At 59.4% G+C, this 26,537-nt stretch overlaps 3 protein-coding genes across 5 annotated transcripts; 2 read left to right on the forward strand and 1 right to left on the reverse strand.

Moving 5' to 3' along the window:
- Positions 1-1,201: 1,201 nt before the first annotated feature.
- Positions 1,202-6,203, forward strand: PPP1R14B (protein phosphatase 1 regulatory inhibitor subunit 14B; the record flags this gene model as incomplete). Its single annotated transcript, XM_080364714.1, has 4 exons — positions 1,202-1,426; positions 3,079-3,162; positions 4,329-4,361; positions 6,027-6,203. 4 exons carry the CDS (start codon positions 1,202-1,204, stop codon positions 6,093-6,095), a joined length of 411 nt encoding a protein of 136 aa, XP_080220840.1. The 3' UTR covers positions 6,096-6,203.
- Positions 6,204-6,935: 732 nt separating this feature from the next.
- Positions 6,936-13,463, reverse strand: FKBP2 (FKBP prolyl isomerase 2). Its single transcript, XM_080364711.1, is given in 7 exon segments — positions 6,936-7,393; positions 8,932-8,947; positions 8,949-8,968; positions 9,103-9,149; positions 10,030-10,142; positions 12,684-12,818; positions 13,439-13,463. Coding segments are annotated over 7 exon segments (405 nt in total). The 5' UTR covers positions 13,451-13,463; the 3' UTR covers positions 6,936-7,331.
- A 199-nt stretch (positions 13,464-13,662) lies between these two features.
- On the forward strand, positions 13,663-26,205 carry ZFPL1 (zinc finger protein like 1). 3 transcript variants are annotated; one of them, XM_080364708.1, is made up of 8 exons: positions 13,663-13,707; positions 14,076-14,226; positions 16,632-16,743; positions 19,486-19,679; positions 20,617-20,671; positions 22,690-22,770; positions 23,639-23,748; positions 25,935-26,205. In XM_080364708.1, the coding sequence occupies exons 2-7, from the start codon at positions 14,125-14,127 to the stop codon at positions 23,704-23,706; spliced, it is 612 nt and encodes a 203-aa protein (XP_080220834.1). In that variant the 5' UTR covers positions 13,663-13,707; positions 14,076-14,124; the 3' UTR covers positions 23,707-23,748; positions 25,935-26,205. The 3 variants fall into 3 exon arrangements, with proteins under 3 accessions (XP_080220834.1, XP_080220833.1, XP_080220835.1); XM_080364707.1 differs by having other exon boundaries at positions 13,678-13,707; positions 14,120-14,226; XM_080364709.1 differs by lacking the exon at positions 13,663-13,707 and adding an exon at positions 14,593-14,664 and having other exon boundaries at positions 14,166-14,268.
- The last annotated feature ends 332 nt before the right edge of the window (positions 26,206-26,537 follow it).

The raw sequence follows: 26,537 nt of genomic DNA on the forward strand, positions 1-26,537 counted from the left end.
CCTTCAAGCGCTGCCATTGCCCCTTTAAGAGCGGCCATTGCCCCTTTAAGAGTGGCCATCGCTCCTTTAAGAGCGCTCATCGCCCCTTTAAGCGCGTCCCCCCCCTCTCCTAGTTACACCTTTAAGCGCTGCCATCGCCCCATTAAGAGCGCTCATTGCCGCTTTAAGAGCGCTCATTACCCCTTTAATCGCGTCCCCCTTCTCTTCCCGTTACCCCTTTAAGCGCTGCCATCGCCCCTTTAAGAGCGCTCATCGCCCCTTTAATCGCATCCCCCCCTCTCTCCCTATCGCCCCTTTAAGAGCGCTCATCGTCCTTTTAAACACATCCCCCCCTCTCTTCCCGTTACCCCTTTAAGCGCTTCCATCGCCCCTTTAAGAGCGCTCATCGCCCTTTAAACGCATCCCCCCCTCTCTCCCCATCGCCCCTTTAAGCGCGTCCCCCCCCTCCCCCCATTACCCCTTTCAGCGCTGCCATCGCCCCTTTAAGAGCGCCCATCGCCCCTTTAAGAGCGCTCATCGCCCCTTTAAGCGCATCCCCCCCCCTCCCCATCGCCCCTTTAAGAGCGCCCATCGCCCCTTTAAGAGCGCTCATTACCCCTTTAATCGCGTCCCCCTTCTCTTCCCGTTACCCCTTTAAGCGCTGCCATCGCCCCTTTAAGAGCGCTCATCGCCCCTTTAAACGCATCCCCCCCCCTCTCTCCCCATTACCCCTTTAAGCGCTGCCATCGCCCCTTTAAGAGTGGGCGCGTTTCCCCCCCTCCCCGTTACCCCTTTAAGCTCTGCATCGCCCCTTTAAGAGCGGCCATCGCCCCTTTAAGTGCTGCCATCGCTCCTTCAAGAGCGGCCATCGCCCCTTTAAGAGTGGGCGTGTCCCCCCCTCTCCCCGTTCCCCCTTTAAGCGCTGCCATCGCCCCTTTAAGAGAGGGTGTGTCCCTCCTCCCCGTTATCCCTTTAAGCGCTGCCATCACCCTTTAAGAGCGCTCATTGCCGCTTTAAGAGCGCTCATTACCCCTGTAATCGCGTCCCCCCTCTCTCCCCGTTACCCCTTTAAGAGCGCTCATCGCCCCTTTAAGCGCGTCCCCCCCTTCTCCCCATCGCCCCTTTAAGAGCGCCTATATCGCCCCTTTAACCCCCTCACACACACCCCCTCCCCCACTCCCGCCCCGCCCTCCCCGCCGGTTCCGTTTCCGGTTCCGGTGCCATGGCGGCGCCGCCGGGTCCCGCTCCGCGCGTCGCGTTCGCTCTGAGCGGCCCCGGGGCGGCGGCTCCGGATCCGGGTCCCGGGGACGCGGGGTCGGAGGCTCCGGAGGCCCCGGGGCGGCGCCAGGGGAAGGTCACGGTTCGGTACGACCGGCGGGAGCTGCGGAAGCGCCTGCACCTGGAGGAATGGATCCTGCAGCAGCTCACGGCGCTCTTCGACTGCCCGGTGAGCGGCGGGGGGGGAAATGGGGCATGCCTGGGTCCCCTGGGGCACGCCTGGGTCCCTCGGGGCACGCCTGGGGCATTCCTGGGTCCATTGGGGAACGCCTGGGTCCCTTCCCGAACTCCTGGGTCCCTCCCGAACTCCTGGGTTCCCTCCCGAACTCCTGGGTCCCTTCCCGAACTCCTGGGTCCCTTCCCGGACTCCTGGGTCCCTCCCGAACTCCTGGGTTCCCTCCCGAACTCCTGGGTCCCCTCCCGAACTCCTGGGTCCCCTCCCGGACTCCTGGGTCCCCTCCCGAACTCCTGGGTCCCTTCCCGAACCGCTGGGTCCCCTGGGGCATGCCTGGGTCCCTCAGGGCACGCCTGGGGCATTCCTGGGTCCATTGAGGGACTCCTGGGTCCATTGGGGGACTCCTGGGTCCATTGGGGGACTCCTGGGTCCATTGGGGCACGTCTGGGTCCATTGGGGGACGCCTGGGTCCATTGGGGGACGCCTGGGTCCCTTACTCGAACTCCTGGGTCCATTGAGGGACTCCTGGGTCCATTGAGGGACTCCTGGGTCCATTGGGGGACTCCTGGGTCCATTGGGGGACTCCTGGGTCCATTGGGGCATGCCTGGGTCCCCTCCCCAACTCCTGGGTCCATTGGGGGACTCCTGGATCCATTGGGGGACTCCTGGGTCCCTTACTCGAACTCCTGGGTCCCTTACTCGAACTCCTGGGTCCCCTCCCGGACTCCTGGGTCCCTCCCGGACTCCTGGGTCCCCTCCCGAACGCCTGGGTCCCCTCCCGAACGCCTGGGTCCCTCCAGAACACCTGGGTCCCCTCCCGAACGCCTGGGTCCCCTTCCCGGACTCCTGGGTCCCCTTCCCGGACTCCTGGGTCCCCTTCCCGGACTCCTGGGTCCCCTGGGACACTCCTGGGTTACCTCCCGAACGCCTGGGTCCCTTGGGGCACTCCTGGGTCCCTCCCGCATGCCTGGTTGGCCACGCCCCCTCGTGAAAGGGTCAATGGGAGGAGAATTTGGGGGGTTTCCAGAGGGGGGAGGGGTCGATATTGGGGGTTCTGGGGCCTGTTTGGGGGGTCCCGGGGTGGGGGGGGGGGGGTGGGAGTACTGGTACCAAGGGAGGGACCCAGGCGTTCGGGAGGGGACCCAGGCGTTCGGGAGGGGACCCAGGCGTTCGGGAGGGACCCAGGAGTTCGGGAAGGGACCCAGGAGTTTGGGGACATAGAGGGTTGGGGGGGACCCAGGCGTCCGGGTGAGGGACCCAGGAGTTCGGGAGGGACCCAGGAGTGCCCCAGGGACCCAAGAGTTCAGGGATGGACCCAGGCGTTCGGGCGGGGACCCAGGCGTTCGGGCGGGGACCCAGGCGTTCGGGGACATAGGGGGTTGGGGGGACCCAGGAGTTCGGGCAGGGGACCCAGGAGTTCGGAGAGGGACCCAGGAGTTCAGGGAGGGACCCAGGAGTGCGGGGACATAGTGGGTTGGGGGGGATCTGGGAGTTTGGGTGGGGACCCAGGTGTCCGGGTGTGGGACCCAGGAGTGCCCCAGGGACCCAAGAGTTCAGGGATGGACCCAGGCGTCCGGGTGAGGGACCCAGGCGTCCGGGAGGGGACCCAGGAGTTCGGGAGGGACCCAGGCGTCCGGTGTTGCCAGGAGGAGCAGATCCCGGAGCTGGAGATCGACGTGGACGAGCTGCTGGAGCTGGAGAGCGACGGCGCCCGATCCGCCCGCATCCAGGTGAGCGGGACCCCAAAAACGGGGGGACACCCCCCCCAAAACACGGGGGGACACCCCCCCAACCGGGGACACCCCCCAGCAACCCCAAAACCCCGGGGATTCACCCCAAAAATCCACGGGAACCCCCAAATCTCGGGGTGTTCCCCTGAGTGTCCAACAGGGGGCGACGTGTCTCCCCCTCCCAGTTCATTGAGCCCATTGGCTGAGTGGGGTTTCCCGCCAAATTTGGGGGGTGTTTCCCGCCAAATGTTGGGGTTTCCCGCCAAATTGGGGGGGGGGTTTCCCGCCAAACTTGGGGAGTGTTTCCCACCAATTTAGGGGGGTGTTTCCCGCCAAATTCAGGGGTGTTTCCCGCCAAATTTGGGGGGGGTGTTTCCCGCCAATTTAGGGGTGTGTTTCCCGCCAAATTTGAGGGGGTGTTTCCCGCCAATTTGGGGGGTGTTTCCCGCCAATTTGGGGGGTGTTTCCGACCAAACGTTGGGGTTTCCCACCAATTTGGGGGGGGGGGGGGGGGAGGAGGTGTGTTTCCCGCCAATTGTCAGGGGGTGTTTCCCACCAATTGTCGGGGGGTGTTTCCCGCCAATTTAGGGGGGTTTTTCCCGCCAAATTTGGGGGGGGGGGGGTTCCCACCAAATTTGGGGGTTATTTCCTGCCAATTTGGGGGGGGTGTTTTTCCCGCCAATTTGGGGGTGTTTTTCCCGCCAAAATTTGGGAGGTGTTTCCCGCCAATTTTGAGGGGGGTGTTTTTCCCACCAATTTTGGGGGGTGTTTCCCGCCAATTGGGGGTGGGGTTCCCACCAATTTTGGGGGGGTGTTTTTCCCACCAAATTTGGGGTGTTTTTCCCGCCAATTTTGGGAGGGTGTTTTTCCCGCTAAAATTTGGGGGGTGTTTTTCTTGCCAATTGGGGGTGGGGGGTTCCCACCAATTTGGGGGGTGTTTTTCCCGCCAATTTTGGGGCGGGGGGGGGGGGAAGTGGGGGAGGGACCCTGAAGTGGGGGTGGGGGTTGGATTTGGGGGTTCCCCAATCATATGAGGGGGAGGGGCTGGAAGACCCCAATAATATGGATGGGGGATGGGCCTGGGGGGACCCCCCCCCACTCCCCCCAGGTTTTGGGGTCCCAGCCCCCCCTGACCCCCCCGTTTTTCTGCCCCCTCCCCCCCCCAGGAGATTCTGGTTGATTGTTACAAACCCACCGAGGTGAGCGGGGGAGGGGTGGCGCCCGGATGCCTGGGTCCCTGGGGCATGCCTGGGTCCCCTCCTGCACGTCTGGGTCCCTTCCCTGCACACCTGGGTCCATGGGGCACTCCTGGGTCCCTCCCGCATGCCTGACTCCATGGGGCACTCCTGGGTCCCTCTCGAACACCTGGGTCCCCCCCCCGCCCCAGCACTCCAGGGTCCATGGGGCACTCCAGGGTCCATGGGGCACTCCTGGGTCCCTCTCCCCCCAGCCAAGGCGTTCATCGTGGGGCACTCCTGGGTCCCCTCCCCAGCACTCCAGGGTCCCTGGGGCACTCCTGGGTCCCCTCTAACCCCCCCTCCCCCTCCCACAGGCGTTCATCGTGGTGCACTCCTGGGTCCCCCCCCTGGGGCACTCCAGGGTCCATGGGGTACTCCTGGGTCCCTCCTGCATGCCTGACTCCATGGGGCACTCCTGGGTCCCTCCCCCGCCAAGTATCCTGGGTCCATGGGGCACTCCTGGGTCCCCCCTGGGGCACTCCAGGGTCCTTGGGGCACTCCTGGGTCCTCTCTAACCCCGCCTCCCCCCCCAGGCGTTCATCGTCGGGCACTCCTGGGTCCCCCCCCGGGGCACTCCTGGGTCCCCCCTGGGGCACTCCAGGGTCCTTGGGGCACTCCTGGGTCCTCTCTAACCCCGCCTCCCCCCCCAGGCGTTCATCGTCGGGCACTCCTGGGTCCCCCCCCGGGGCACTCCAGGGTCCGTGGGGTACTCCTGGGTCCATCCTGCATGCCTGACTACATGGGGTACTCCTGGGTCCCTCCTTCCCCAGCATTCCTGGGTCCATGGGGTACTCCTGGGTCCCTCCTGCACGCATGACTCCATGGGGTACTCCTGGGTCCCTCCTGCATGCCTGACTCCATGGGGTACTCCTGGGTCCCTCTCTCCCCAGCCTCCTGGGTCCATGGGGCATTCCTGGGTCCCTCCTTCCCCGGCACTCCAGGATCCCTGGGGCACTCCTGGGTCCCCTCTAACCCCCCCTCCCCCTCCTCCAGGCGTTCATCGTGGGGCACTCCTGGGTCCCCCCACCTGGGGCACTCCTGGGTCCATGGGGCACTCCTGGGTCCCTCCTGCATGCCTGACTCCATGGGGTACTCCTGGGTCCATGGGGTACTCCTGGGTCCATCTCCCCCCAGCCTCCTGGGTCCATGGGGCACTCCTGGGTCCATGGGGCACTCCTGGTTCCATGGGGTACTCCAGGGTCCATGGGGTACTCCTGGGTCCCTCCTGCATGCCTGACTCCATGGGGCATTCTAGGGTCCCTGGGGCACTCCTGCGTCCATGGGGTACTCCTGGGTCCCTCCCGAACGCCTGGGTCCCCCCCCCCCCCCAGCACTCCTGGGTCCCCTCTGCCTGGGGCACTCCAGGGTCCCTGGGGCACTCCTGGGTCCCCCCACCTGGAGCACTCCAGGGTCCCTGGGGCACTCCTGGGTCCCCCTACCTGGGGCACTCCTGGGTCCCTGGGGCACTCCAGGGTCCCTGGGGCACTCCTGGGTCCCCCCACCTGGAGCACTCCTGGGTCCCTGGGGCACTCCTGGGTCCCCTCCCCAGCACTCCAGGGTCCCTGGGGCACTCCAGGGTCCCTGGGGCACTCCTGGGTCCCCTCTAACCCCCCCTCCCCCCCCCAGGAGTTCATCGTGGGGCTCCTGGAGAAGATCCGGGGGCTGCAGAAACTCAACCCCCCCCAGAAGAAATGACCCCCCAAGCCCCGCCCCCTCCCCCCAAGCCCCGCCCCCTCCCCCAAGCCCCGCCCCCCTCCCCCCACCCGGGAGGGGGCGGGGCCACCCCCCCCCCCCCCCGCAGTGATAATCAGCCCCTCCCCCACTTTCGGGGGGTGTTTTAATTGGGGGGGGGGGGGGTTTATTGTATTTTATTTTATTGGGGGGGGGACAAAGGGATTTTGGGGCTTTTTTAGGTGTTTTTTGTATTCTCGGGTTGTTTTTATATCAATTTAATAAACGGAATCGAAGGATTTTGGGGGGGGTTTGTGTCCCCCCCCCCCCCGCCCAAAAGGACCCAGGCGTCCGGGTGCCCGAACGCCTGGGTCCCCACCTCACCCTCCCCCCCCCATTGGCATAGTTATTGACCCCCCCACACACCCCCCGGCCTGGGGTTTGGAGGTGGGGGGAGGGGATAAAGGGGACTCCTATGGGACCCAGGTGTCCGGGAGGGACCCAGGCGTTCGGGGACATAGGGGGTTGGGGGGACCCAGGAGTTCGAGGAGGGACCCAGGAGTTCGGGGAGGGACCCAGGCGTTCGGGAGGGGACCCAGGCGTCCGGGGACATAGGGGGTTCGGAGGGACCCAGGCGTCCGGGAGGGACCCAGGAGTTCGGGAGGGACCCAGGAGTTTGGGGACATAGGGGGTTGGGGGGACCCAGGCGTTCGGGAGGGGACCCAGGCATTCGGGAGGGGACCCAGGCGTTCGGGGACATAGCGGGTTGGGGGGACCCAGGAGTTCGGGGAGGGACCCAGGCGTTCAGGAGGGGACCCAGGCGTCCGGGGACCCAGGCGTCCGGGGACCCAGGCGTTCGGGAGGGGACCCAGGCGTCCGGGGACATAGGGGTTTGGGAGGGACCCAGGCATTCGGGAGGGCACCCAAGCGTTCGGGAGGGGACCCAGGCGTTCGGGAGGGACCCAGGCTTTTGGGAGGGACCCAGGCGTTCGGGAGGGAACCCAGGCTTTTGGGAGGGACCCAGGCATTCGGGAGGGACCCAGGTGTCCGGGGACATAGGGGGTTGGGGGGACCCAGGCGTTCGGGAGGGGACCCAGGCATTCGGGGACATAGGGGGTTGGGGGGGACCCAGGCGTTCGGGAGGGACCCAAGTGTCCAGGGACATAGGGGGTTGGGAGGGACCTAGGCGTTCAGGAGGGGACCCAGGCGTTCGGGAGGGACCCAGGCGTTCGGGAGGGGACCCAGGCGTCCGGGCCCCCCCTAGAGCTCCGGCCGCCGCTCGATCTTCAGCAGCTCAACCTCGAAAATCAACACAGCGCCCCCTAAAGGGCGGGAGGTCACCCCCAAATCTGCCCCTTTTCACCCCAAAACTGCCACCCCAGACCCCCCCAAACCCCACATTTCACCCCAAAACCCTCCCCAGCCCCAAAATTGCGCTTTTTCACCCCAAAATTGCCCATTTTTCACCCCAAATTGCCCATTTTCACCCCATATTGCCCATTTTTACACCCCAAATGTTGCCCAAATTTCCCCCATTTTGCCCCAAATTTCCACCAATTTTCCCAAATTTTCCCCATTTTCCCCTCAAATTTTCCCCAAATTTCCCATTTTCCCCAAATTTCCCCCAAATTTCCCAATTTTTCCCAAATTTCCCCAAAATTTTCCCTAAATTTCCCATTTTTGCCCCAAATTTTCCCTCATTTTTTTGCCCAAATTTCCCATTTCTCCCCCAAATTTCCCCTCAAATTTTCAATTTTTGCCCCAAATTTTCTCCAATTTTCCCCCAAATTTCCCCTTTTTTTGCTGAAATTTTCCCCAAATTTTGCCCAAATTTCCCCCATTTTTCCCTCAAATTTCCCCCAAATTTTCCATTTTTGCCCAAATTTCCCCCAAATTTGCTCCAAATTTCCCCAAATTTTCCCCCAATTTTTGTCCAAATTTCCCCATTTTTGCCCCAAATTTCCCATTTTTCCCCCAAATTTTCCCCAATTTCCCCCAAAATTCCCCAAATTTCTCCCAATTTTCCCCAAATTTTTGTCAAAACTTTTGTCCAAATTTCCCCATTTTTGCCCCAAATTCCCCCCATTTTCCCCCAAATTTACCCCAATTTTCCCCAAATTTCCCTTTTTTGCCCCAAATTTTCCCTCATTTTGTGCCAAAATTTTCCCTCAATTTTCCCCCATTTTTCCCTCAAATTTCCCCTAAATTTTCCATTTTCGCCAAAATTTTCCCCAAATTCTCACCAAATTTTCACCCCAAATTTTGCCCAAATTTCCCCCATTTTTCCCCCAAATTTCCCCCAAATTTTCCCCAATTTGCCCCATTTTGCCCCAAATTTTCCCCAGTTTTCCCCAAAATTTTCCATTTCCTCTAAATTTCCCCCAAATTTCCCCCAAATTTTGCCCAAATTTTCCCCAATTTCCCACTTTCCCCCAAATTTTCAATTTTTGCCCCAATTGTCCCATTTTTGCCCCAAATTTTCTCCAATTTTCCCCAAATTCCCCAAATTTCTCCCCATTTTTGCCCAAATTTCTCCCAATTTTCCCCCAAATTTCCCCTTTTTGCCCCAAATTTCCCATTTTTGCCCCAAATTTCTTCCCATTTTTACCCAAATTTCCCCCAATTTCCCCCCAATTTTGCCCAAATTTTTCAATTTTCCCCCAAATTTCCCCCCAAATTTTCCCATTTTTACCCCAAATTTTCCCTCATTTTGTGCCAAAATTCCCTCAAATTTTGCCCAAATTTACCCCATTTTACCCCAAATTTTCCCCAAATTTCCCCCAAATTCCCCAAATTTTCCCCAAAATTCTCCATTTCCCCCCAAATTTCCCATTTTCACCCCATTTCACCCCAAACTCACCGGGGATTTTCGGGGGGCGCCCCTCGCTCCCCATAACCTGGTTGGGGGGGGGGGGGGGAGGGGTCAGTTGGGGGGGGGAGGGGGAGGGGCATCCCCCACCCCTCCCCCACCCCCCAAAACCCCCCAAATTGGGGGATTTACCCCAAATTTCAGCCCATTTTGGGGACTCACCCAATTCGGGGGGAACAACCAACTTGCGCTTCTCGCCCTCACACATCCTGCGGGAAAGGGCAAAGGTCACCGCCCGGACGCCTGGGTCCCTCCCGAACTCCTGGGTCCCTCCCGAACTCCTGGGTCCCCCCCAAGCTCCTGGGTCAACCCCCGCCCTCCCGGGTCCCTGGGGCACTCCTGGGTCCCTCCCACACTCCTGGGTCCCTCCCGAACTCCTGGGTCCCTCCCGAACTCCTGGGTCCCTCCCGAACTCCTGGGTCCCCCCCAAGCTCCTGGGTCCCCCCCTCGCCCTCCCGGGTCCCTGGGGCACTCCTGGGTCCCTCCCGAACTCCTGGGTCCCCTGAACTCCTGGGTCCCCCCCGCCCTCCTGTGTCCCTGGGGCACTCCTGGGTCCCCCAGATGCCTGGGTTCCTCTGATCTCTGGGTCCCTCCCGAACTCCTGGGTCCCTCCCGAACTCCTGGGTCCCTCCCAAGCTCCTGGGTCCCCCTGAACTCCTGGGTCCCCCCCCTGCCCTCATCGGGTCCCTGGGGCACTCCTGGGTCCCCCCAATCTCCTGGGTCCCCCCTGCCCTCCCAGGTCCCTGGGGCACTCCTGGGTCCCCCCGAACTCCTGGGTCCCTGGGGCACTCCTGGGTCCCCCCCCGATCTCCTGGGTCCCTGGGGCACTCCTGGGTCCCCCCTGAACTCCTGAGTCCCTCCCAAACTCCTGGGTCCCCCCACCCTCCCGTGTCCCTGGGGCACTCCTGGGTCCTCCCCGAACTCCTGGGTCCCTCCCGCACTCCTGGTTCCCCCCAATCTCCTGGGTCCCCCCGCCCTCCTGGGTCCCTGGGGCACTCCTGGGTCCCCCCCTCGCCCTCCCGGGTCCCTGGGGCACTCCTGGGTCCCTGGGGCACTCCTGGGTCCCCTGGGGCACTCCTGGGTCCTCACCCCAGCAGCCCCTGGTCCCAGCCCTTGATGACCTGGCCGGTCCCCAGGGAGAACACGAAGGGCTGATCCCGGCTCAGGCTGCTGTCGAACTGGGAGCCGTCCTCCAGGTGCCCCTGCACCAGTATGGACCAGTATAAACCAGTATGGACCAGTATGGATCCCCCCGAACCAGTAAGAACCAGCGAAATCCCCCGGTGACCAGTATAAACCAGTATAAACTGGTGGAGACTGCTGCATGTAGTGGTGGTGGACCAGTATACACCAGTATGCACCAGTATGGAGCAATATGCACCAGTATAAACCAGTATGCACCAGTACATACCAGTATGGACCAATATGCACCAGTATAAACCAGTATGCACCAGTACATACCACTATGGACCAATATGCACCAGTACGCACCAGTATTCGCCAGTATAAACCAGTACATACCAGTATGGACCAACATGCACCAGTATAAACCAGTATGCACCAGTACATACCACTATGGACCAATATGCACCAGTACGCACCAGTATACACCAGTATAAACCAGTACATACCAGTATGGACCAACATGCACCAGTATAAACCAGTATGCACCAGTACATACCACTATGCACCAGTATGCACCAGTATAAACCAGTACATACGAGTATGGACCAATATGCACCAGTACGCATCAGTGTGCACCAGTATGAACCAGTACACACCAGTATAAACCAGTATGGACCAGTACATAGCAGTATGGATCAATATACACCAGTATAAACCAGTATGCAGCAGTACACACCAGTATACACCAGTATATACCAGTATGGATCGCCCCGAACCAGTAAGAACCAGTAAAATCCCCCAGTGACCAGTATAAACCAGTATAAACCAGTATAAACTGGTGAAGACTACTTCATATAGTGGTGCTGGACCAGTATAAACCAGTATGGACCTGTGTATACCAGTATGAACCAGTACACACCAGTATGAACCAGTACACACATTACAGACCACCATAGACCAGTATACACCAGTATGCACCAGTATGGACCAGTATGGACCAGTATGGATCCCCCCACAGCTCCTCTCCCAGTATAACCAGTTCATTACCGTATATACTGTATGTAATGAGCCCCCTCTCCCAGTATAACCAGTTCATTACCGTATATACTGTATGTAATGACCCCTCTCCCAGTATAACCAGTTCATTACCGTATATACTGTATGTAATGGGCCCCTCTCCCAGTATAACCAGTTCATTACCGTATATACTGTATGTAATGAGCCCCCTCTCCCAGTATAACCAGTTCATTACCGTATATACTGTATGTAATGACCCCTCTCCCAGTATAACCAGTTCATTACCGTATATACTGTATGTAATGACCCCTCTCCCAGTATAACCAGTTCATTACCGTATATACTGTATGTAATGACCCCTCTCCCAGTATAACCAGTTCATTACCGTATATACTGTATGTAATGACCCCTCTCCCAGTATAACCAGTTCATTACCGTATATACTGTATGTAACGAGCCCCCTCTCCCAGTATAACCAGTTCATTACCGTATATACTGTATGTAATGACCCCTCTCCCAGTATAACCAGTTCGTTACCGTATATACTGTATGTAATGACCCCTCTCCCAGTATAACCAGTTCATTACCGTATATACTGTATGTAATGAGCCCCCTCTCCCAGTATAACCAGTTCATTACCGTATATACTGTATATAATGACCCCTCTCCCAGTATAACCAGTTCATTACCGTATATACTGTATGTAATGAGCCCCCTCCCAGTATAACCAGTTCATTACCGTATATACTGTATGTAATGACCCCTCTCCCAGTATAACCAGTTCATTACCGTATATACTGTATGTAATGACCCCTCTCCCAGTATAACCAGTTCATTACCGTATATACTGTATGTAATGACCCCTCTCCCAGTATAACCAGTTCATTACCGTATATACTGTATGTAATGAGCCCCCTCCCAGTATAACCAGTTCATTACCGTATATACTGTATGTAACGAGCCCCCTCTCCCAGTATAACCAGTTCATTACCGTATATACTGTATGTAATGACCCCTCTCCCAGTATAACCAGTTCGTTACCGTATATACTGTATGTAATGACCCCTCTCCCAGTATAACCAGTTCATTACCGTATATACTGTATGTAATGAGCCCCCTCTCCCAGTATAACCAGTTCATTACCGTATATACTGTATATAATGACCCCTCTCCCAGTATAACCAGTTCATTACCGTATATACTGTATGTAACGAGCCCCCTCTCCCAGTATAACCAGTTCATTACCGTATATACTGTATGTAACCGGTCCCCCCTCCCAGTATAACCAGTTCATTACCGTATATACTGTATGTAATGACCCCTCTCCCAGTATAACCAGTTCATTACCGTATATACTGTATGTAATGACCCCTCTCCCAGTATAACCAGTTCATTACCGTATATACTGTATGTAATGAGCCCCCTCTCCCAGTATAACCAGTTCATTACCGTATATACTGTATATAATGACCCCTCTCCCAGTATAACCAGTTCATTACCGTATATACTGTATGTAATGGGCCCCCTCTCCCAGTATAACCAGTTCATTACCGTATATACTGTATATAATGACCCCTCTCCCAGTATAACCAGTTCATTACCGTATATAATGTATGTAACAGGTCCCCCCGCCGGCTCCGCTCCCCACAATTCTCCATCCTCTTCCTCACCCCGATTTGAACCTTCCGAGCGGGTTCGGATCCCAAAGCCCCCGAGAGCAGCAGCAGCACCAGCACCTGCGGGGACCCAGGAGTGCCCCAGGGGACCCAGGAGTGCCCCAGGGACCTGGTTCAGGGGGGACCCGCTTCAGGGGGGACCCAGGAGTTCGGGGGGGACCCAGGAGTTCGGGAGGGACCCAGGAGTTCGGGAGGGACCCAGGAGTTCGGGGGGGACCCAGGAGTTCGGGGGGGACCCAGGAGTGCCCCAGGGACACAGGAGTTCAGGGGGACCCAGGAGTTCGGGGGGACCCAGGAGTTCGGGGGGGACCCAGGAGTGCCCCAGGGACACAGGAGTTCAGGGGGACCCAGGAGTTCGGGGGGACCCAGGAGTTCGGGGGGGACCCAGGAGTTCAGGAGGGACCCAGAAGTGCGGGAGGGACCCAGGAGTTCGGGAGGGACCCAGAAGTGCGGAAGGGACCCAGGAGTGCCCCAGGGACCCAGGAGTGCCCCAGGGACCCAGGAGTTCGGGGGGACCCAGGAGTTCGGGGAGGGACCCAGGAGTGCCCCAGGGACCCAGGAGTCCGGGAGGGGACCCAGGAGTTCGGGAGTGCCCCCCCCGCCCCCCCCCAGTGACCCCCACGTGACCCCCGACCCCACGTGACCCCCCCAAAATACCCCCCAAACCCGCCCCCCCCAACCTCAGCCGCCATCCTCGCTCCCCCCGGCCCGGAACCACGTGATTGGAAGAGGCGGGGTCACCCCTCCGGACACGCCCCCTTCGGGCGGTCACGTGGGCGGCGGGGTCGCCATGGTAACGGTGTTGAGTGCGGTATCTCCCCCCCCCCCCCCCCTCCACTCCACCCCGGGTTCGCCCGCACTTCCGGTAGACGACGGAAGTGATGGACACAAGGAGCGACGAACCCGGAAGTGCCGGTGCCAGCGGGGCAGAGCGTCGCTATAGGAACCCGTGAGTGGGAGCGGCTGGGTCCCTCCCGAACTCCTGGGTCCCTTCCCGATCTCCTGGGTCCCTTCCCGATCTCCTGGGTCCCCCCCCCGAACTCCTGGGTCCCTTCCCGAACTCCTGGGTCCCTGGGGCACTCCTGGGTCCCTTGAACTCCTGGGTCCCTGGGGCACTCCTGGGTCCCCCCGAACTCCTGGGTCCCTCCCCGAAGTCCTGGGTCCCCCTCCCGCACTCCTGGGTCCCCCCCGCACTCCTGGGTCCCCCCCCGCACTCCTGGGTCCCCCCCGCACTCCTGGGTCCCTTCCCGCACTCCTGGGTCCCCCCCGCACTCCTGGGTCCCTTCCCGCACTCCTGGGTCCCCCCCGAACTCCTAGATCCCTGGGGCACTCCTGGGTCCCCCGGACGCCTGGGTCCGCAGGTGCCATGGGGCTGTGCAAGTGTCCCCAGCGCAGGGTGACCAACCTGTTCTGCTTCGAGCACCGAGAGAACGTGTGTGAGCACTGCATGGTCAGCACTCACCGGCAGGTGAGGGGGGAACTGGGAATGAACTGGGAGCACTGGGAGTGAACTGGGAATGAACTGGGAGCACTGGGAATGAATTGGGAATGAACTGGGAGCACTGGGAGTGAACTGAGAATGAAATGGGAGCAATGGGATGGGACTGGGAATGAACTGGGAGGGAACTGGGAGGGAACTGGGAGGGACTGGGAATGAAATGGGAGCAATGGGAGGGACTGGGAGTGAACTGGGATGGACTGGGAATGAACTGGGAGCACTGGGAGTGAACTGGGAGTGAACTGGGCGGGACTGAGAGTGAACTGGGAGGTAACTGGGAGGGACTGGGAGTGAACTGGGAGGGACTGGGAGTGAACTGGGAGGGACTGGGAGAGGACTGGGAATGAACTGGGAGCACTGGGAGTGAACTGGGTGTGTGAGCACTGCATGGTCAGCACACACCGGCAGGTGACTGGGAGGGACTGGGAATGAACTGGGAGCACTGGGAGTGAACTGGGAGGGACTGGGAATGAACTGGGAGGGACTGGGAGGGGACTGGGAGGGACTGGGAGTGAACTGGGAGCACTGGGAGGGACTGGGAGGGAACTGGGTGTGTGAGCACTGCATGGTCAGCACACACCGGCAGGTGACTGGGAGGGAACTGGGAACACTGGGAGGGAACTGGGATGGACTGGGAGGGGACTGGGAGTGAACTGGGAGCACTGGGAGGGACTGGGAGTGAACTGGGAGGGAATGGGATGGACTGGGAATGAACTGGGAGCACTGGGAGGGAATGGGATGGACTGGCAATCAACTGGGAACACTGGGAGCGAACTGGGAGTGAACTGGGAGGGAACTGGGAGTGAACTGAGAGGGACTGGGAGTGAACTGGAATGAACTGGGAGTGAACTGGGGATGGACTGGGATGGACTGGGAGTGAACTGGGAGCACTGGGAGTGAAATGGGAGGGACTGGGAATGAAATGGGAGCACTGGGAGTGAACTGGGAATGAAATGGGAGCAATGGAAGGGACTGGGAGGGGACTGGGAGGGGACTGGGAGGGAACTGGGAGGGACTGGGAGGGACTGGGAATGAAATGGGAATGAAATGGGAGCAATGGGAGGGACTGGGAGTGAACTGGGATGGACTGGGAGTGAACTGGGAGGGGACTGGGAATGAACTGGGAGGGACTGGGAGGGGATTGGGAGGGACTGGGAGGGACTGGGAATGAACTGGGAGCACTGGGAGGGGATTGGGAGGGACTGGGAATGAAATGGGAGGGACTGGGAATGAACTGGGAGGGGATTGGGAGGGACTGGGGGGGAACTGGGAGTGAACTGGGAGCACTGGGAGGGAAATGGGAGTGAACTGGGATGGACTGGGAGGGACTGGGAATGAAATGGGAGCAATGAGAGGGACTGGGAGTGAACTGGGAGGGGACTGGGAATGAACTGGGAGGGACTGGGAGGGAACTGGGGGGGACTGGGAGGGACTGGGAGCATTGGGAGGGACTGTGAGGGGATTGGGAGGGAACTGGGAGGGAACTGGGAATGAACTGGGAGCATTGGGAGGGACTGGGAGGGGATTGGGAGGGACTGGGAGTGAACTGGGAATGTAATGGGAGGGACTGGGAGAGATGGGGAATGAACTGGGAGGGACTGGGAATGAACTGGGAGCACTGGGAGAGATGGGGAATGAACTGGGAGGGACTGGGAATGAACTGGGAGTACTGGGAGAGATGGGGAATGAACTGGGAGGGACGGGGAATGAACTGGGAGGGACTGGGAATGAACTGGGAGTACTGGGAGTGAAGTGGGAGTGAACTGGGATGGACTGGGAGGGAACTGGGAATGAACTGGGACTGAACTGGGAATGAACTGGGAGGGAACTGGGAATGAACTGGGAGCACTGGGAGGGAACTGGGAATGAACTGGGAGCATTGGGAGGGAAATGGGGGACAATGGGAGAGACTGGCAGGTCATTGGTCCATACTGGTCCACACTGTTCTGTACTGGTATATAGTGGTCTATACTGGTCCATGCTGCTCTGTACTGGTCTATAGTGGTTTATACTGCTCCGTACTGGTCCATACTGGTTTATACTGGTCTGTACTGGTTCCAGTGCGTGGTGTGCTCGTATCTCCAGTGGCTCCAGGACACTGGGTGTTACTGGTCTGTACTGACTCATACTGCTCTGTACTGGTCTATAGTGGTTTGTAGTGGTCTGTACTGGTCCATACTGGTCCATACTGGTTTATACTGGTCTGTACTGGTTGCAGTGCGTGGTGTGCTCGTATCTCCAGTGGCTCCAGGACACTGGGTGTTACTGGTCTGTACTGACTCATACTGCTCTGTACTGGTCTATAGTGGTTTGTAGTGGTCTGTACTGGTCCATACTGGTCCATACTGGTTTATACTGGTCTGTACTGGTTGCAGTGCGTGGTGCGCTCGTATCTCCAGTGGCTCCAGGACAGCGACTACAGCCCCGACTGCCCCCTGTGCCACTTGCCCCTGAGCGACCAGGAGACCGTGCGGCTCGTCTGCTACGGTGGGGGGGACATTGGGGACATTTGGGGGGGGGACATTGGGGACATTTGGGGGGGGACACTGGGGGGGGCATTGGGGACATTGGGGGGGGCTGGGGGGTGACATTGAGGGGGGCTGGGGGTGATATTGGGGACATTGGGGGGGATGTGGGGGGGCATTGGGGACATTGTGGGGGGCTGGGAGTGACATTGGGGGGATAATGGGACGTCAATGGGACATCAATAGGGCATCAATGGGATCAATGGAGTCAATGGGATCAATGGGATCAATGGAGTCAATGGGGTCAATGGGACATCAATGGGGTGAATGAGATGAATGGGGTCAAAGGGATCAATGGGACATCAATGGGGACATGGGAATATCAATGGGGCATCAATGGGGCATCATTGGGGTCAATAGGATCAATGGGACATCAATGGGGGCATGGGAACATCAATGGGATCAATGAGGATAATGGGGTCAATGGGACGTCAATGGGACATCAATGGGACATCAATGGGACAGCAATGGGACATCAATGGGATAGCAATGGGATCAATGGGACAGCAATGGGATCAATGGGACATCAATGGGATGTCAATGAGACATCAGTGGGATCAATGGGACATCAATGGGATCAATGGAGTCAATGGGATCAATGGGGTCAATGGGATGAATGGGACATCGATGGATTCAATGGAATCAATGGGACATCAGTGGGATCAATGGACTTCAATGGGGTTAATGGGGTCAATGGGACATCAATGGGACGTCAATGGGGTCAATGGGGTCAATGGGACATCAATGGGGTCAGTGGGATCAGTGAAGTCAATGGGATCAATGGACATCAATGGGGTTAATGGGGTCAATGGGACATCAATGGGACGTCAGTGGGGTCAATGGGACATCAGTGGGGTCAATGGGACATCAATGGGGTCAGTGGGATCAATGGAGTCAATGGGATCAATGGACATCAATGGGACGTCAATGGGGTCAATGGGACGTCAATGGGGTCAATGGGACGTCAATGGAATCAATGGGGTCAATGGACATCAATGGAATCAATGGAGTCAATGGGATCAATGGGGCCAATGGGACATCAATGGGGTCAGTGGAGTCAATGGGGTCAATGGACATCAATGGGGTCAATGGGGCCAATGGGGTCAATGGAGTCAATGGGACATCAATGGGCTGGCAAGTTCCATTGTGTGCCACAGGGGGGGGCCTCGAAACCGCTTTTTGTATTGCCGGGGCTCCCCGAAACCACTTTTTGTGTTGCCGGGGCTCCCCGAAACCGCCGTTTTTTGCCCCCCAGACGTGTTCCACTGGGGCTGTGTGTGGGGCCGGGCGCACGCGCTGCCCCCCCGTCAATGGGGTCAATGGAATCAATGGGGTCAATGGAACATCAATTGGTTTAATGGGGTCAATGGAATCAATGGGGTCAATGGAGTCAATGGGATGAATGGGACATCAATGGGGTCAATGGAATCAATGGGGCCAATGGGATGAATGGGGCATCAATGGGGTCAATGGGATGAATGGGACATCAATGGGGTCAATGGAGTCAATGGGATGAATGGGACATCAATGGGGTCAATGGAGTCAATGGGATCAATGGGACATCAATGGGGTCAATGGAGTCAACGGGATCAATGGGTTGGATGGGACGTCAATGGGATCAATGGGACATCAATGGGGTCAATGGGACATCAATGGGGTCAATGGGACATCAATGGGGTCAATGGGATCAATGGGACATCGATGGGATCAATGGAGTCAGTGGGGTCAATGGGGTCAATGGGATCAATGGGACATCAATGGAGTCAATGGGGTCAATGGGGCCAATGGAGTCAATGGGATGAATGGGACATCAACGGGGTCAATGGGGACAGTGGGGGGCCTCGAAACCGCTTTTTGTGTTGCCGGGGCTCCCCGAAACCGCCGGGTTTTGCCCCCCAGACGTGTTCCACTGGGGCTGTGTGTGGGGCCGGGCGCGCGCGCTGCCCCCCCGTCAATGGGGTCAATGGAATCAATGGGGTCAATGGAACATCAGTTGGTTTAATGGGGTCAATGGAATCAATGGGGTCAATGGAATCAATGGAGTCAATGGAGTCAATGGGATGAATGGGACATCAATGGGGTCAATGGAATCAATGGGGCCAATGGGATGAATGGGGCATCAATGGGGTCAATGGGATGAATGGGACATCAATGGGGTCAATGGAGTCAATGGGATCAATGGGACATCAATGGGGTCAATGGAGTCAACGGGGTCAATGGGATGGATGGGACGTCAATGGGATCAATGGGACATCAATGGGGTCAATGGGACATCAATGGGGTCAATGGGACATCAATGGGGTCAATGGGATCAATGGGACATCAATGGGATCAATGGAGTCAGTGGGGTCAATGGGACATCAATGGGATCAATGGGACATCAATGGGGTCAATGGACATCAATGGGGTCAGTGGGGTCAATGGGGCCAATGGAGTCAACGGGGTCAATGGGACATCAGTGGGGTCAATGGAACATCAACGGGGTCAACGGGGTCAATGGGGTCAATGGGGTCAATGGGGTCAATGGGATCAATGGGGTCAATGGGGTCAATGGGGTCAATGGGGCCAATGGAGTCAATGGGATGAACAGGACATCAACAGGGTCAATGGGGACAGTGGGGGGCCTCGAAACCGCTTTTTGCATTGCCGGGGCTCCCCGAAACCGCCATTTAACCGGATCCCCCCCCCCGTTTTGCCCCCCCAGACGTGTTCCACTGGGGCTGCGTGTGGGGCCGGGCGCGCGCGCTGCCCCCCCACACGGCCCCCGCCGGCCACCGCTGCCCCACATGTGGGGGGCCCCTGTTCCCGCCCCCCAACCTGGAGGGGCCCGTGGCCGCCGCCCTCAGGGCCCGTCTGAGCTCCGCCCCCTGGGCCCGGGCCAGCCTGGGGCTGCCCGCGGTGGGTGCACCAGCGACCCCAGTTCATCCCAGTCCATCCCAGTTACCTCCCAGTAACCCCCAGTTACCTCCCAGTGCCTCCCAGTAACCCCCAGTTGCTTCCCAGTCCATCCCAGTTACCTCCCAATCCATCCCAGTCCATCCCAGTTACCTCCCAGTAATCCCCAGTTATCTCCCGCTACATCCCAGTCCATCCCAGTTACCTCCCAGTGTCTTCCAGTCCATCCCAGTCCCCCCCAGTTCCCTCCCAGTCCCCTCCAGTTCATCCCATTTCCCTCCCATTTCCCTCCCATTTCCCTCCCATTTCCCTCCCATTTCCCTCCCATTTCCCTCCCATTTCCCTCCCATTTCCCTCCCATTTCCCTCCCATTTCCCTCCCATTCCCATTTCCCTCCCATTTCCCTCTCATTTCCCTCCCAGTCCCTCCCAGTTCCCCCCCAGTTCCCTCCAGTCCATCCCAATTCCCTCCCAGTTTATCCCAATTCCTTCCCAGTTCCTTCCCAGTTCATCCCAGTTCCTTCCCAGTTCATCCCAGTTCCTTCCCAGTTCCCTCCCAGTCCGTCCCAGTTCCCTCCCAGTCCGTCCCAGTTCCCTCCCAGTCCGTCCCAGTTCCCTCCCAGTTTGTCCCAGTTCCCCCCCAGTTCCCCCCAGTTCATCCCAGTCCCTCCCAGTTCCCTCCCAGTTTGTCCCAGTCCCCTCCAGTTCATCCCAGTTCATCCCAGTTCCCCCTCAGTCCCCCCCAGTTCCCCCCCAGTTTGTCCCAGTTCATCTCAGTCCCTCCCAGTTCCTTCCCAGTTCCCTCCCAGTTCCCTCCCAGTTCCCTCCCAGTTCCGTCCCAGTTCGTCCCAGTTCCCTCCCAGTCCCTCCCAGTCCATCCCAGTTCCCCCCCAATACTCGGGGTCCCCAATATTGGGGTGACCCCCCCCCCCCCTTTTCAGCTTCCGGACCAGGGGCCCGATCCTGAGCTGGACCCGCCCGCCGGGGGATGGGCCGGTGAGCCCCCAAATCCCCCCCAAACCCCCCCAAAAATCAACCCCGGGGACCCCAAAATCGCACCCGGGGACCCCAAAATGTGACTCTGGGACCCCAAAAATGGGGGGGACCCCAAAATTGGGACCCAAATAATGGAGGGGACCCCAAAAATAGGACCCTGGGGACCCCCATAATAAGACCCTGGGAGCCCAATAATGGGGGGGACCCCAAAATTGGGACCCAAATAATGGGGGGGACCCCAAAATTGGGACCCTGGGAGCCCAAAAATGGGGGCGACCCCAAAATTGGGACCCAAATAATAGGGGGACCCCAAAAATAGGACCCTGGGACCCCAATAATAAGACTCTGGGACCCCAAAAATGGGGGGGACCCCAAAATCCCCCCAAATTGCCCCAAAAATTGGACCCTGGGACCCCAAAAATGAGACTCTGGGAGCCCAATAATGGGGGGGACCCCAAAATTGGGACCCTAAGAATGGGAAGGACCCCAAAAATAGGACCCTGAGACCCCAATAATGAGACCCTGGGAGCCCAATAATGGGGGGGACCCCAAAATTGGGACCCAAATAATGGGGGGGACCCCAAAAATAGGAACCTGGGGACCCCAATAATAAGACTCTGGGACCCCAATAATGGGGGGGACCCCAAAATTGGGACCCTGGGGACCCCAAAATCCCCCCAAATCGCCCCAAAATCGGACCCTGGGACCCCAAAAATGAGACTCTGGGAGCCCAATAATGGGGGGGACCCCAAAATTGGGACCCTAAGAATGGGGGGGACCCCAAAAATAGGACCCTGGGACCCCAATAATGAGACCCTGGGAGCCCAATAATGGGGGGGACCCCAAAATTGGGACCCAAATAATGGGGGGGACCCCAAAAATAGGAACCTGGGGACCCCAATAATAAGACTCTGGGACCCCAATAATGGGGGGGACCCCAAAATTTGGACCTTGGGGACCCCAAAATCCCCCCAAATTGCCCCAAAATTGGACCCTGGGACCCCAAAAATGAGACTCTGGGAGCCTAGAAATGGGGGGGACCCCAAAATTGGGTCCCAAAAAATGGGGGGTCCCCAAAAATAGGACCCTGGGACTCCAATAATAAGACCCTGGGAGCCCAATAATGGGGGGGACCCCAAAATTGGGACCCAAATAATGGGGGGGACCCCAAAAATAGGAACCTGGAGACCCCAATAATAAGACTCTGGGACCCCAATAATGGGGGGGACCCCAAAATTGGGACCTTGGGGACCCCAAAATCCCCCCAAATCGCCCCAAAATCGGACCCTGGGACCCCAAAAATGAGACTCTGGGAGCCCAATAATGGGGGGGACCCCAAAATTGGGACCCTAAGAATGGGGGGGACCCCAAAAATAGGACCCTGGGACCCCAATACTGAGACCCTGGGACCCAAATAATGGGGGGGACCCCAAAATTGGGACCCTGGGGACCCCAATAATGAGACTCTGGGAGCCCAATAATGGGGGGGACCCCAAAATTGGGACCCAAATAATGGGGGGGAGCCCCAAAAATAGGACCCGGGGACCCCAATAATAAGACCCTGGGACCCCAAATAATGGGGGGGACCCCAAAATTGGGACCCAAATAATGGGGGGGACCCCAAAAATAGGACCCTGGGACCCCAATAATAAGACCGTGGGACCCCAATAATGGGGGGACCCCAAAAATAGGACCCTGGGACCCCAATAATAAGACCCTGTGAGCCCAATAATGGGGGGGACCCCAAAATTGGGACCCAAATATTGGGGGGGACCCCAAAAATAGGACCCTGGGGACCCCAATAATGAGAGTCTGGGACCCCAATAATGGGGGGGACCCCAAAAATAGGACCCTGGGACCCCCATAATAAGACCCTGGGACCCAAATAATGGGGGGGACCCCAAAATTGGGACCCAAATAATGGGGGGGACCCCAATAATGAGACCCTGGGGACCCCAATAATGAGGGGGGACCCCAAAACCAATGGGGGGTCCCCCCCCTCCCCCCTTGTTTTCCAGCCCCCTCGGAGCCGCCCCCCCGCCCCTCCCCCCCCCAACACGCCGTGGTGCACGTGGGGGGAGGGGCCCCCACGCTGCTGGGTGAGATGTGGGGCGGGACCCACAAGTGTGGGGCTGGGGGGGGGTCGCTATGGGGCTGGGGGGGTCGCTATGGGGGTGGGACCCCGAAGTGTGGGGCTGGGGGCGTCGCTACGGGGCGGGACCCCCAAGTGTGGGGCTGAGTGTTCACTATGGGGCTGGGAGACCAATATGGGGCTGGGGGGTCACTATGGGGCGGGACCCACAAGTGTGGAGCTGGGGGGTCACTATGGGGTGGGACCCCCAAGTGTGGGACTGGGGGGGGTCGCTATGGGGCTGGGGGGGGTCGCTATGGGACTGGGACCCTCAAGTGTGGGGCTGGGGGGGGGTCGCTATGGGGCTGGGACCCCCAAGTGTGGGGCTGGGGGGTCACTATGGGTCTGGGAGCACAATATGGGGCTGGGACCCCCAAGTGTGGGGCTGGGGGGTCACTATGGGGTGGGAACCCCAAGTGTGGGGCTGGGGGGTCACTATGGGTCTGGGAGCACAATATGGGGCTGGGACCCCCAAGTGTGGGGCTGAGGGGTCACTATGGGTCTGGGACCACAATATGGGTCTGTGACCCCCAAGTGCGGGACTGCGGGGTCTCTATGGGTCTGGGACCCCCAAGTGTGGGGCTGGGGGGGTCACTATGGGTCTGGGACCCCCAAGTGTGGGGCTGGGGGGGTCACTATGGGTCTAGGAGCCCAATATGGGTCTGTGACCCCCAAGTGTCGGGCTGGGGGGTCACTATGGGGCTGGGACCACAATATGGGTCTGTGACCCCCAAGTGTGGGGCTGGGGGGGTCACTATGGGTCTAGGAGCCCAATATGGGTCTGTGACCCCCAAGTGTGGGGCTGGGGGGTTCACTATGGGTCTGGACCCCCCCAGGCTCGGGCCCCCGGAAGCCACTTATGGGGCAGAGGAACCGGGACCCCCCAAGAACACGAGGACGATAAATACGGGAAGAGGAAAAGCTGGGGGCTGCCCCCCCGCAACAGGTGCCACTTGGGGGGCACTTGGGGGGCACTTGTGGGGCTGGGGGGGTGCATGGGGGGGGCACTTGTGGGGCTGGGGGGACACTTGGGGGGCAATTACGGGGCTGGAGGGGACACTTGTGGGGAGACGTGGGGTCAATGGGGGGCACTTGTGGGGCTGGGGGGGACACTTGTGGGGAGATGTGGGGTCAATGGGAGGCACTTGTGGGGCTGGGGGGGACACTTGTGGGGAGATGTGGGGTCAATGGGGGGCACTTGTGGGGCTGGAGGGGACACTTGTGGGGAGACGTGGGGTCAATGGGGGGCACTTGTGGGACTGGGGAGGACACTTGTGGGGAGACGTGGGGTCAATGGGGGGCACTTGTGGGGCTGGGGAGGACACTTGGGGGGCACTTGGGGGGGGATCCAGGGGGTCACTTGTGGGGCTGAAGTGGCACTTGGGGGTCACTTGGGGGGCTGGGAGGGGTACATAGAGGACACTTGGGGGACACTTGGGGGGCACTTGTGGGGCTGGGGGGGTGCATGGGGGGGGCACTTATGGGGCTGGGGAGGACACTTGTGGGGAGATGTGGGGTCAATGAGGGGCACTTGTGGGGCTGGGGGGGACACTTGGGGGGCACTTGTGGGGCTGGAGGGGACACGTGTGGGGAGACGTGGGGTCAGTAGGGGGCACTTGTGGGGCGGGGGGGGACACTTGGGGGGCACTTGGGGGGGGATCCAGGGGGTCACTTATGGGGCTGAAGTGACACTTGGGGGTCACTTGGGGGGCTGGGAGGGGTACATGGGGGACACTTGGGGGACACTTAGGGGGCACTTGTGGGGTTGGGAGACACTTGGGGGGACACTTGGGGGTCACTTGTGGGGCTAGGGGGGACACTTGGGGGGGGATCCAGGGGGTCACTTGTGGGGCTGAAGTGGCACTTGGGGGGCACTTGTGGGGCTGGGGGGACACTTGGGGGGCAATTATGGGGCTGGGGGGGACACTTGTGGGGAGACGTGGGGTCAATGGGGGGCACTTGTGGGGCACTTGGGGGGGGGGATCGAGGGGGGTCACTTGTGGGGCTGAAGTGGCACTTGGGGGTCACTTGTGGGGCTGGGGGGGTGCATGGGGGGGGCACTTGTGGGGCTGGGGGGACACTTGGGGGGCACTTGTGGGGCACTTGGGAGGGGAACCAGGGGGTCACTTGTGGGGCTGAAGTGGCACTTGGGGGTCACTTGGGGGTCTGGGAGGGGTACATGGGGGTTACTTGGGGGGCACTTGTGGGGCTAGGGGGGTGCATGGTGGGGGCACTTGTGGGGCTGGGGGGACACTTGGGGGGACACTTGGGGGTCACTTGTGGGGCACTGGGGGTCACTTATGGGTCGCTATGGGTCACTTATGGGTCTCTATGGGTCACTATGGGTTGCTGTGGGTCGCTATGGGTCACTTCTGGGTCACTATGGGTCACTTATAGGTTGCTGTGGGTCACTGTGGGTCATTTATGGGTCACTATGGCTCACTTATGGGTCGCTGTGGGTCACTATAGGTCACTTATGGGTCACTTATGGGTCACTTATGGGTCACTTATGGGTCACTTCTGGGTCACTATGGGTCGCTATGGCTCACTTATGGGTCACTATGGGTCTCTATGAGTCACTGTGGGTCACTTATGGGTCTCTTTGGGTCACTATGGGTCACTATGGGTCTCTATGGGTCACTACGGCTCACTTATGGGTCACTATGGCTCACTTATGGGTCACTGTGGGTCGCTATGGGTTACTTATGGGTCACTATAGGTCACTATGGCTCACTTCTGAGTCACTTCTGAGTCACTTATGGGTCACTTATGGGTCACTGTGGGTCACTTATGCGTCTCTATGGGTCACTTATGGGTCACTATGGCTCACTTCTGCGTCACTATGGGTCACTTATGGGTCACTTAGGGGTCGCTTATGGGTCCTATGGGTCACTTATGGGTCACTTAGGGGTCGCTTATGGGTCGCTATGGGTCACTATGGGTCACTATGGGTCGCTGTGGGTCACTTATGGGTCGCCATGGGTCACTTATGGGTCGCTATGGGTCACTTCTGGGTCACTATGTGTGACTTACGGGTCACTATAGGTCACTTTGGGTCACTTATGGGTCTCTTTGGGTCTCTATGGGTCTCTATGGGTCACTATGGCTCACTTATGGGTCGCTATGGGGCAGGTGCTGGCCCCGCGCTGCCCCCCGGTGGCCGCTGCTGGCGCTGCTGCTGCTGCTCCTGCTGGGGGCGCTGGGGGCTGGGGGGGCGTGGCCGAGCCCGGGAAGGGGCGGGGCCGAGCCCGCCCTCTTGCCCCTCCCCCAGGTGCCCGTGGGGCACTGACCCCGCCCACCGGAAATGGAGCCACAACCCCCCAACACCCCCCCCGGTGGGCGTGGCCTCGAGGGGGTGGGCGTGGCCTCTGGAGTGGACGTGGCTTGTGCTGCCACTGGGAATAAAGGGGCGTGGTCACCAAGTAGTGGGTGTGGCATCGTGGTTGGGGGCGTGGCCTCGTGGTTGGGGGCGTGGCCTCGTGGTTGGGGGCGTGGCCTCGTGGGAGTGGGGGCGTGGCCTCGTGGGAGTGGGGGCGTGGCCTCGTGGGAGTGGGGGGTGGCCCCACCCACCGGAATTAAAAGGGGGCGTGGTCTTGCAGGTGGGGGCGTGGCCTCCCATTGGGGGAGGGGCTTGTGTGGCCAATGTGGCTCCACCCCCTGGGATTAAGGGGCGTGGTCTCATTGTGGGGCGTGGTCTTGGCAAAGGGGCGTGGCCCTCCCATTGGGGAAGGGGCT

This window comes from Nesoenas mayeri (assembly GCF_963082525.1).
Source record: "Nesoenas mayeri genome assembly, contig: SCAFFOLD_113, whole genome shotgun sequence".
Classification (NCBI taxonomy): domain Eukaryota; kingdom Metazoa; phylum Chordata; class Aves; order Columbiformes; family Columbidae; genus Nesoenas; species Nesoenas mayeri.

What these genes read in the sequence shown, in the direction of transcription:
- ZFPL1 (XM_080364708.1), top strand. Translation starts at nt 14,125, where the DNA reads ATGGGGCTGTGCAAGTGTCCCCAGCGCAGGGTGACCAACCTGTTCTGC. An exon ending in CGTGCGGCTCGTCTGCTACG is followed by an intron (nt 16,744 to 19,485) that starts GTGGGGGGGACA and finishes TTGCCCCCCCAG; the next exon opens with ACGTGTTCCACTGGGGCTGC. An exon ending in CCAGCCTGGGGCTGCCCGCG is followed by an intron (nt 19,680 to 20,616) that starts GTGGGTGCACCA and finishes CCCCCTTTTCAG; the next exon opens with CTTCCGGACCAGGGGCCCGA.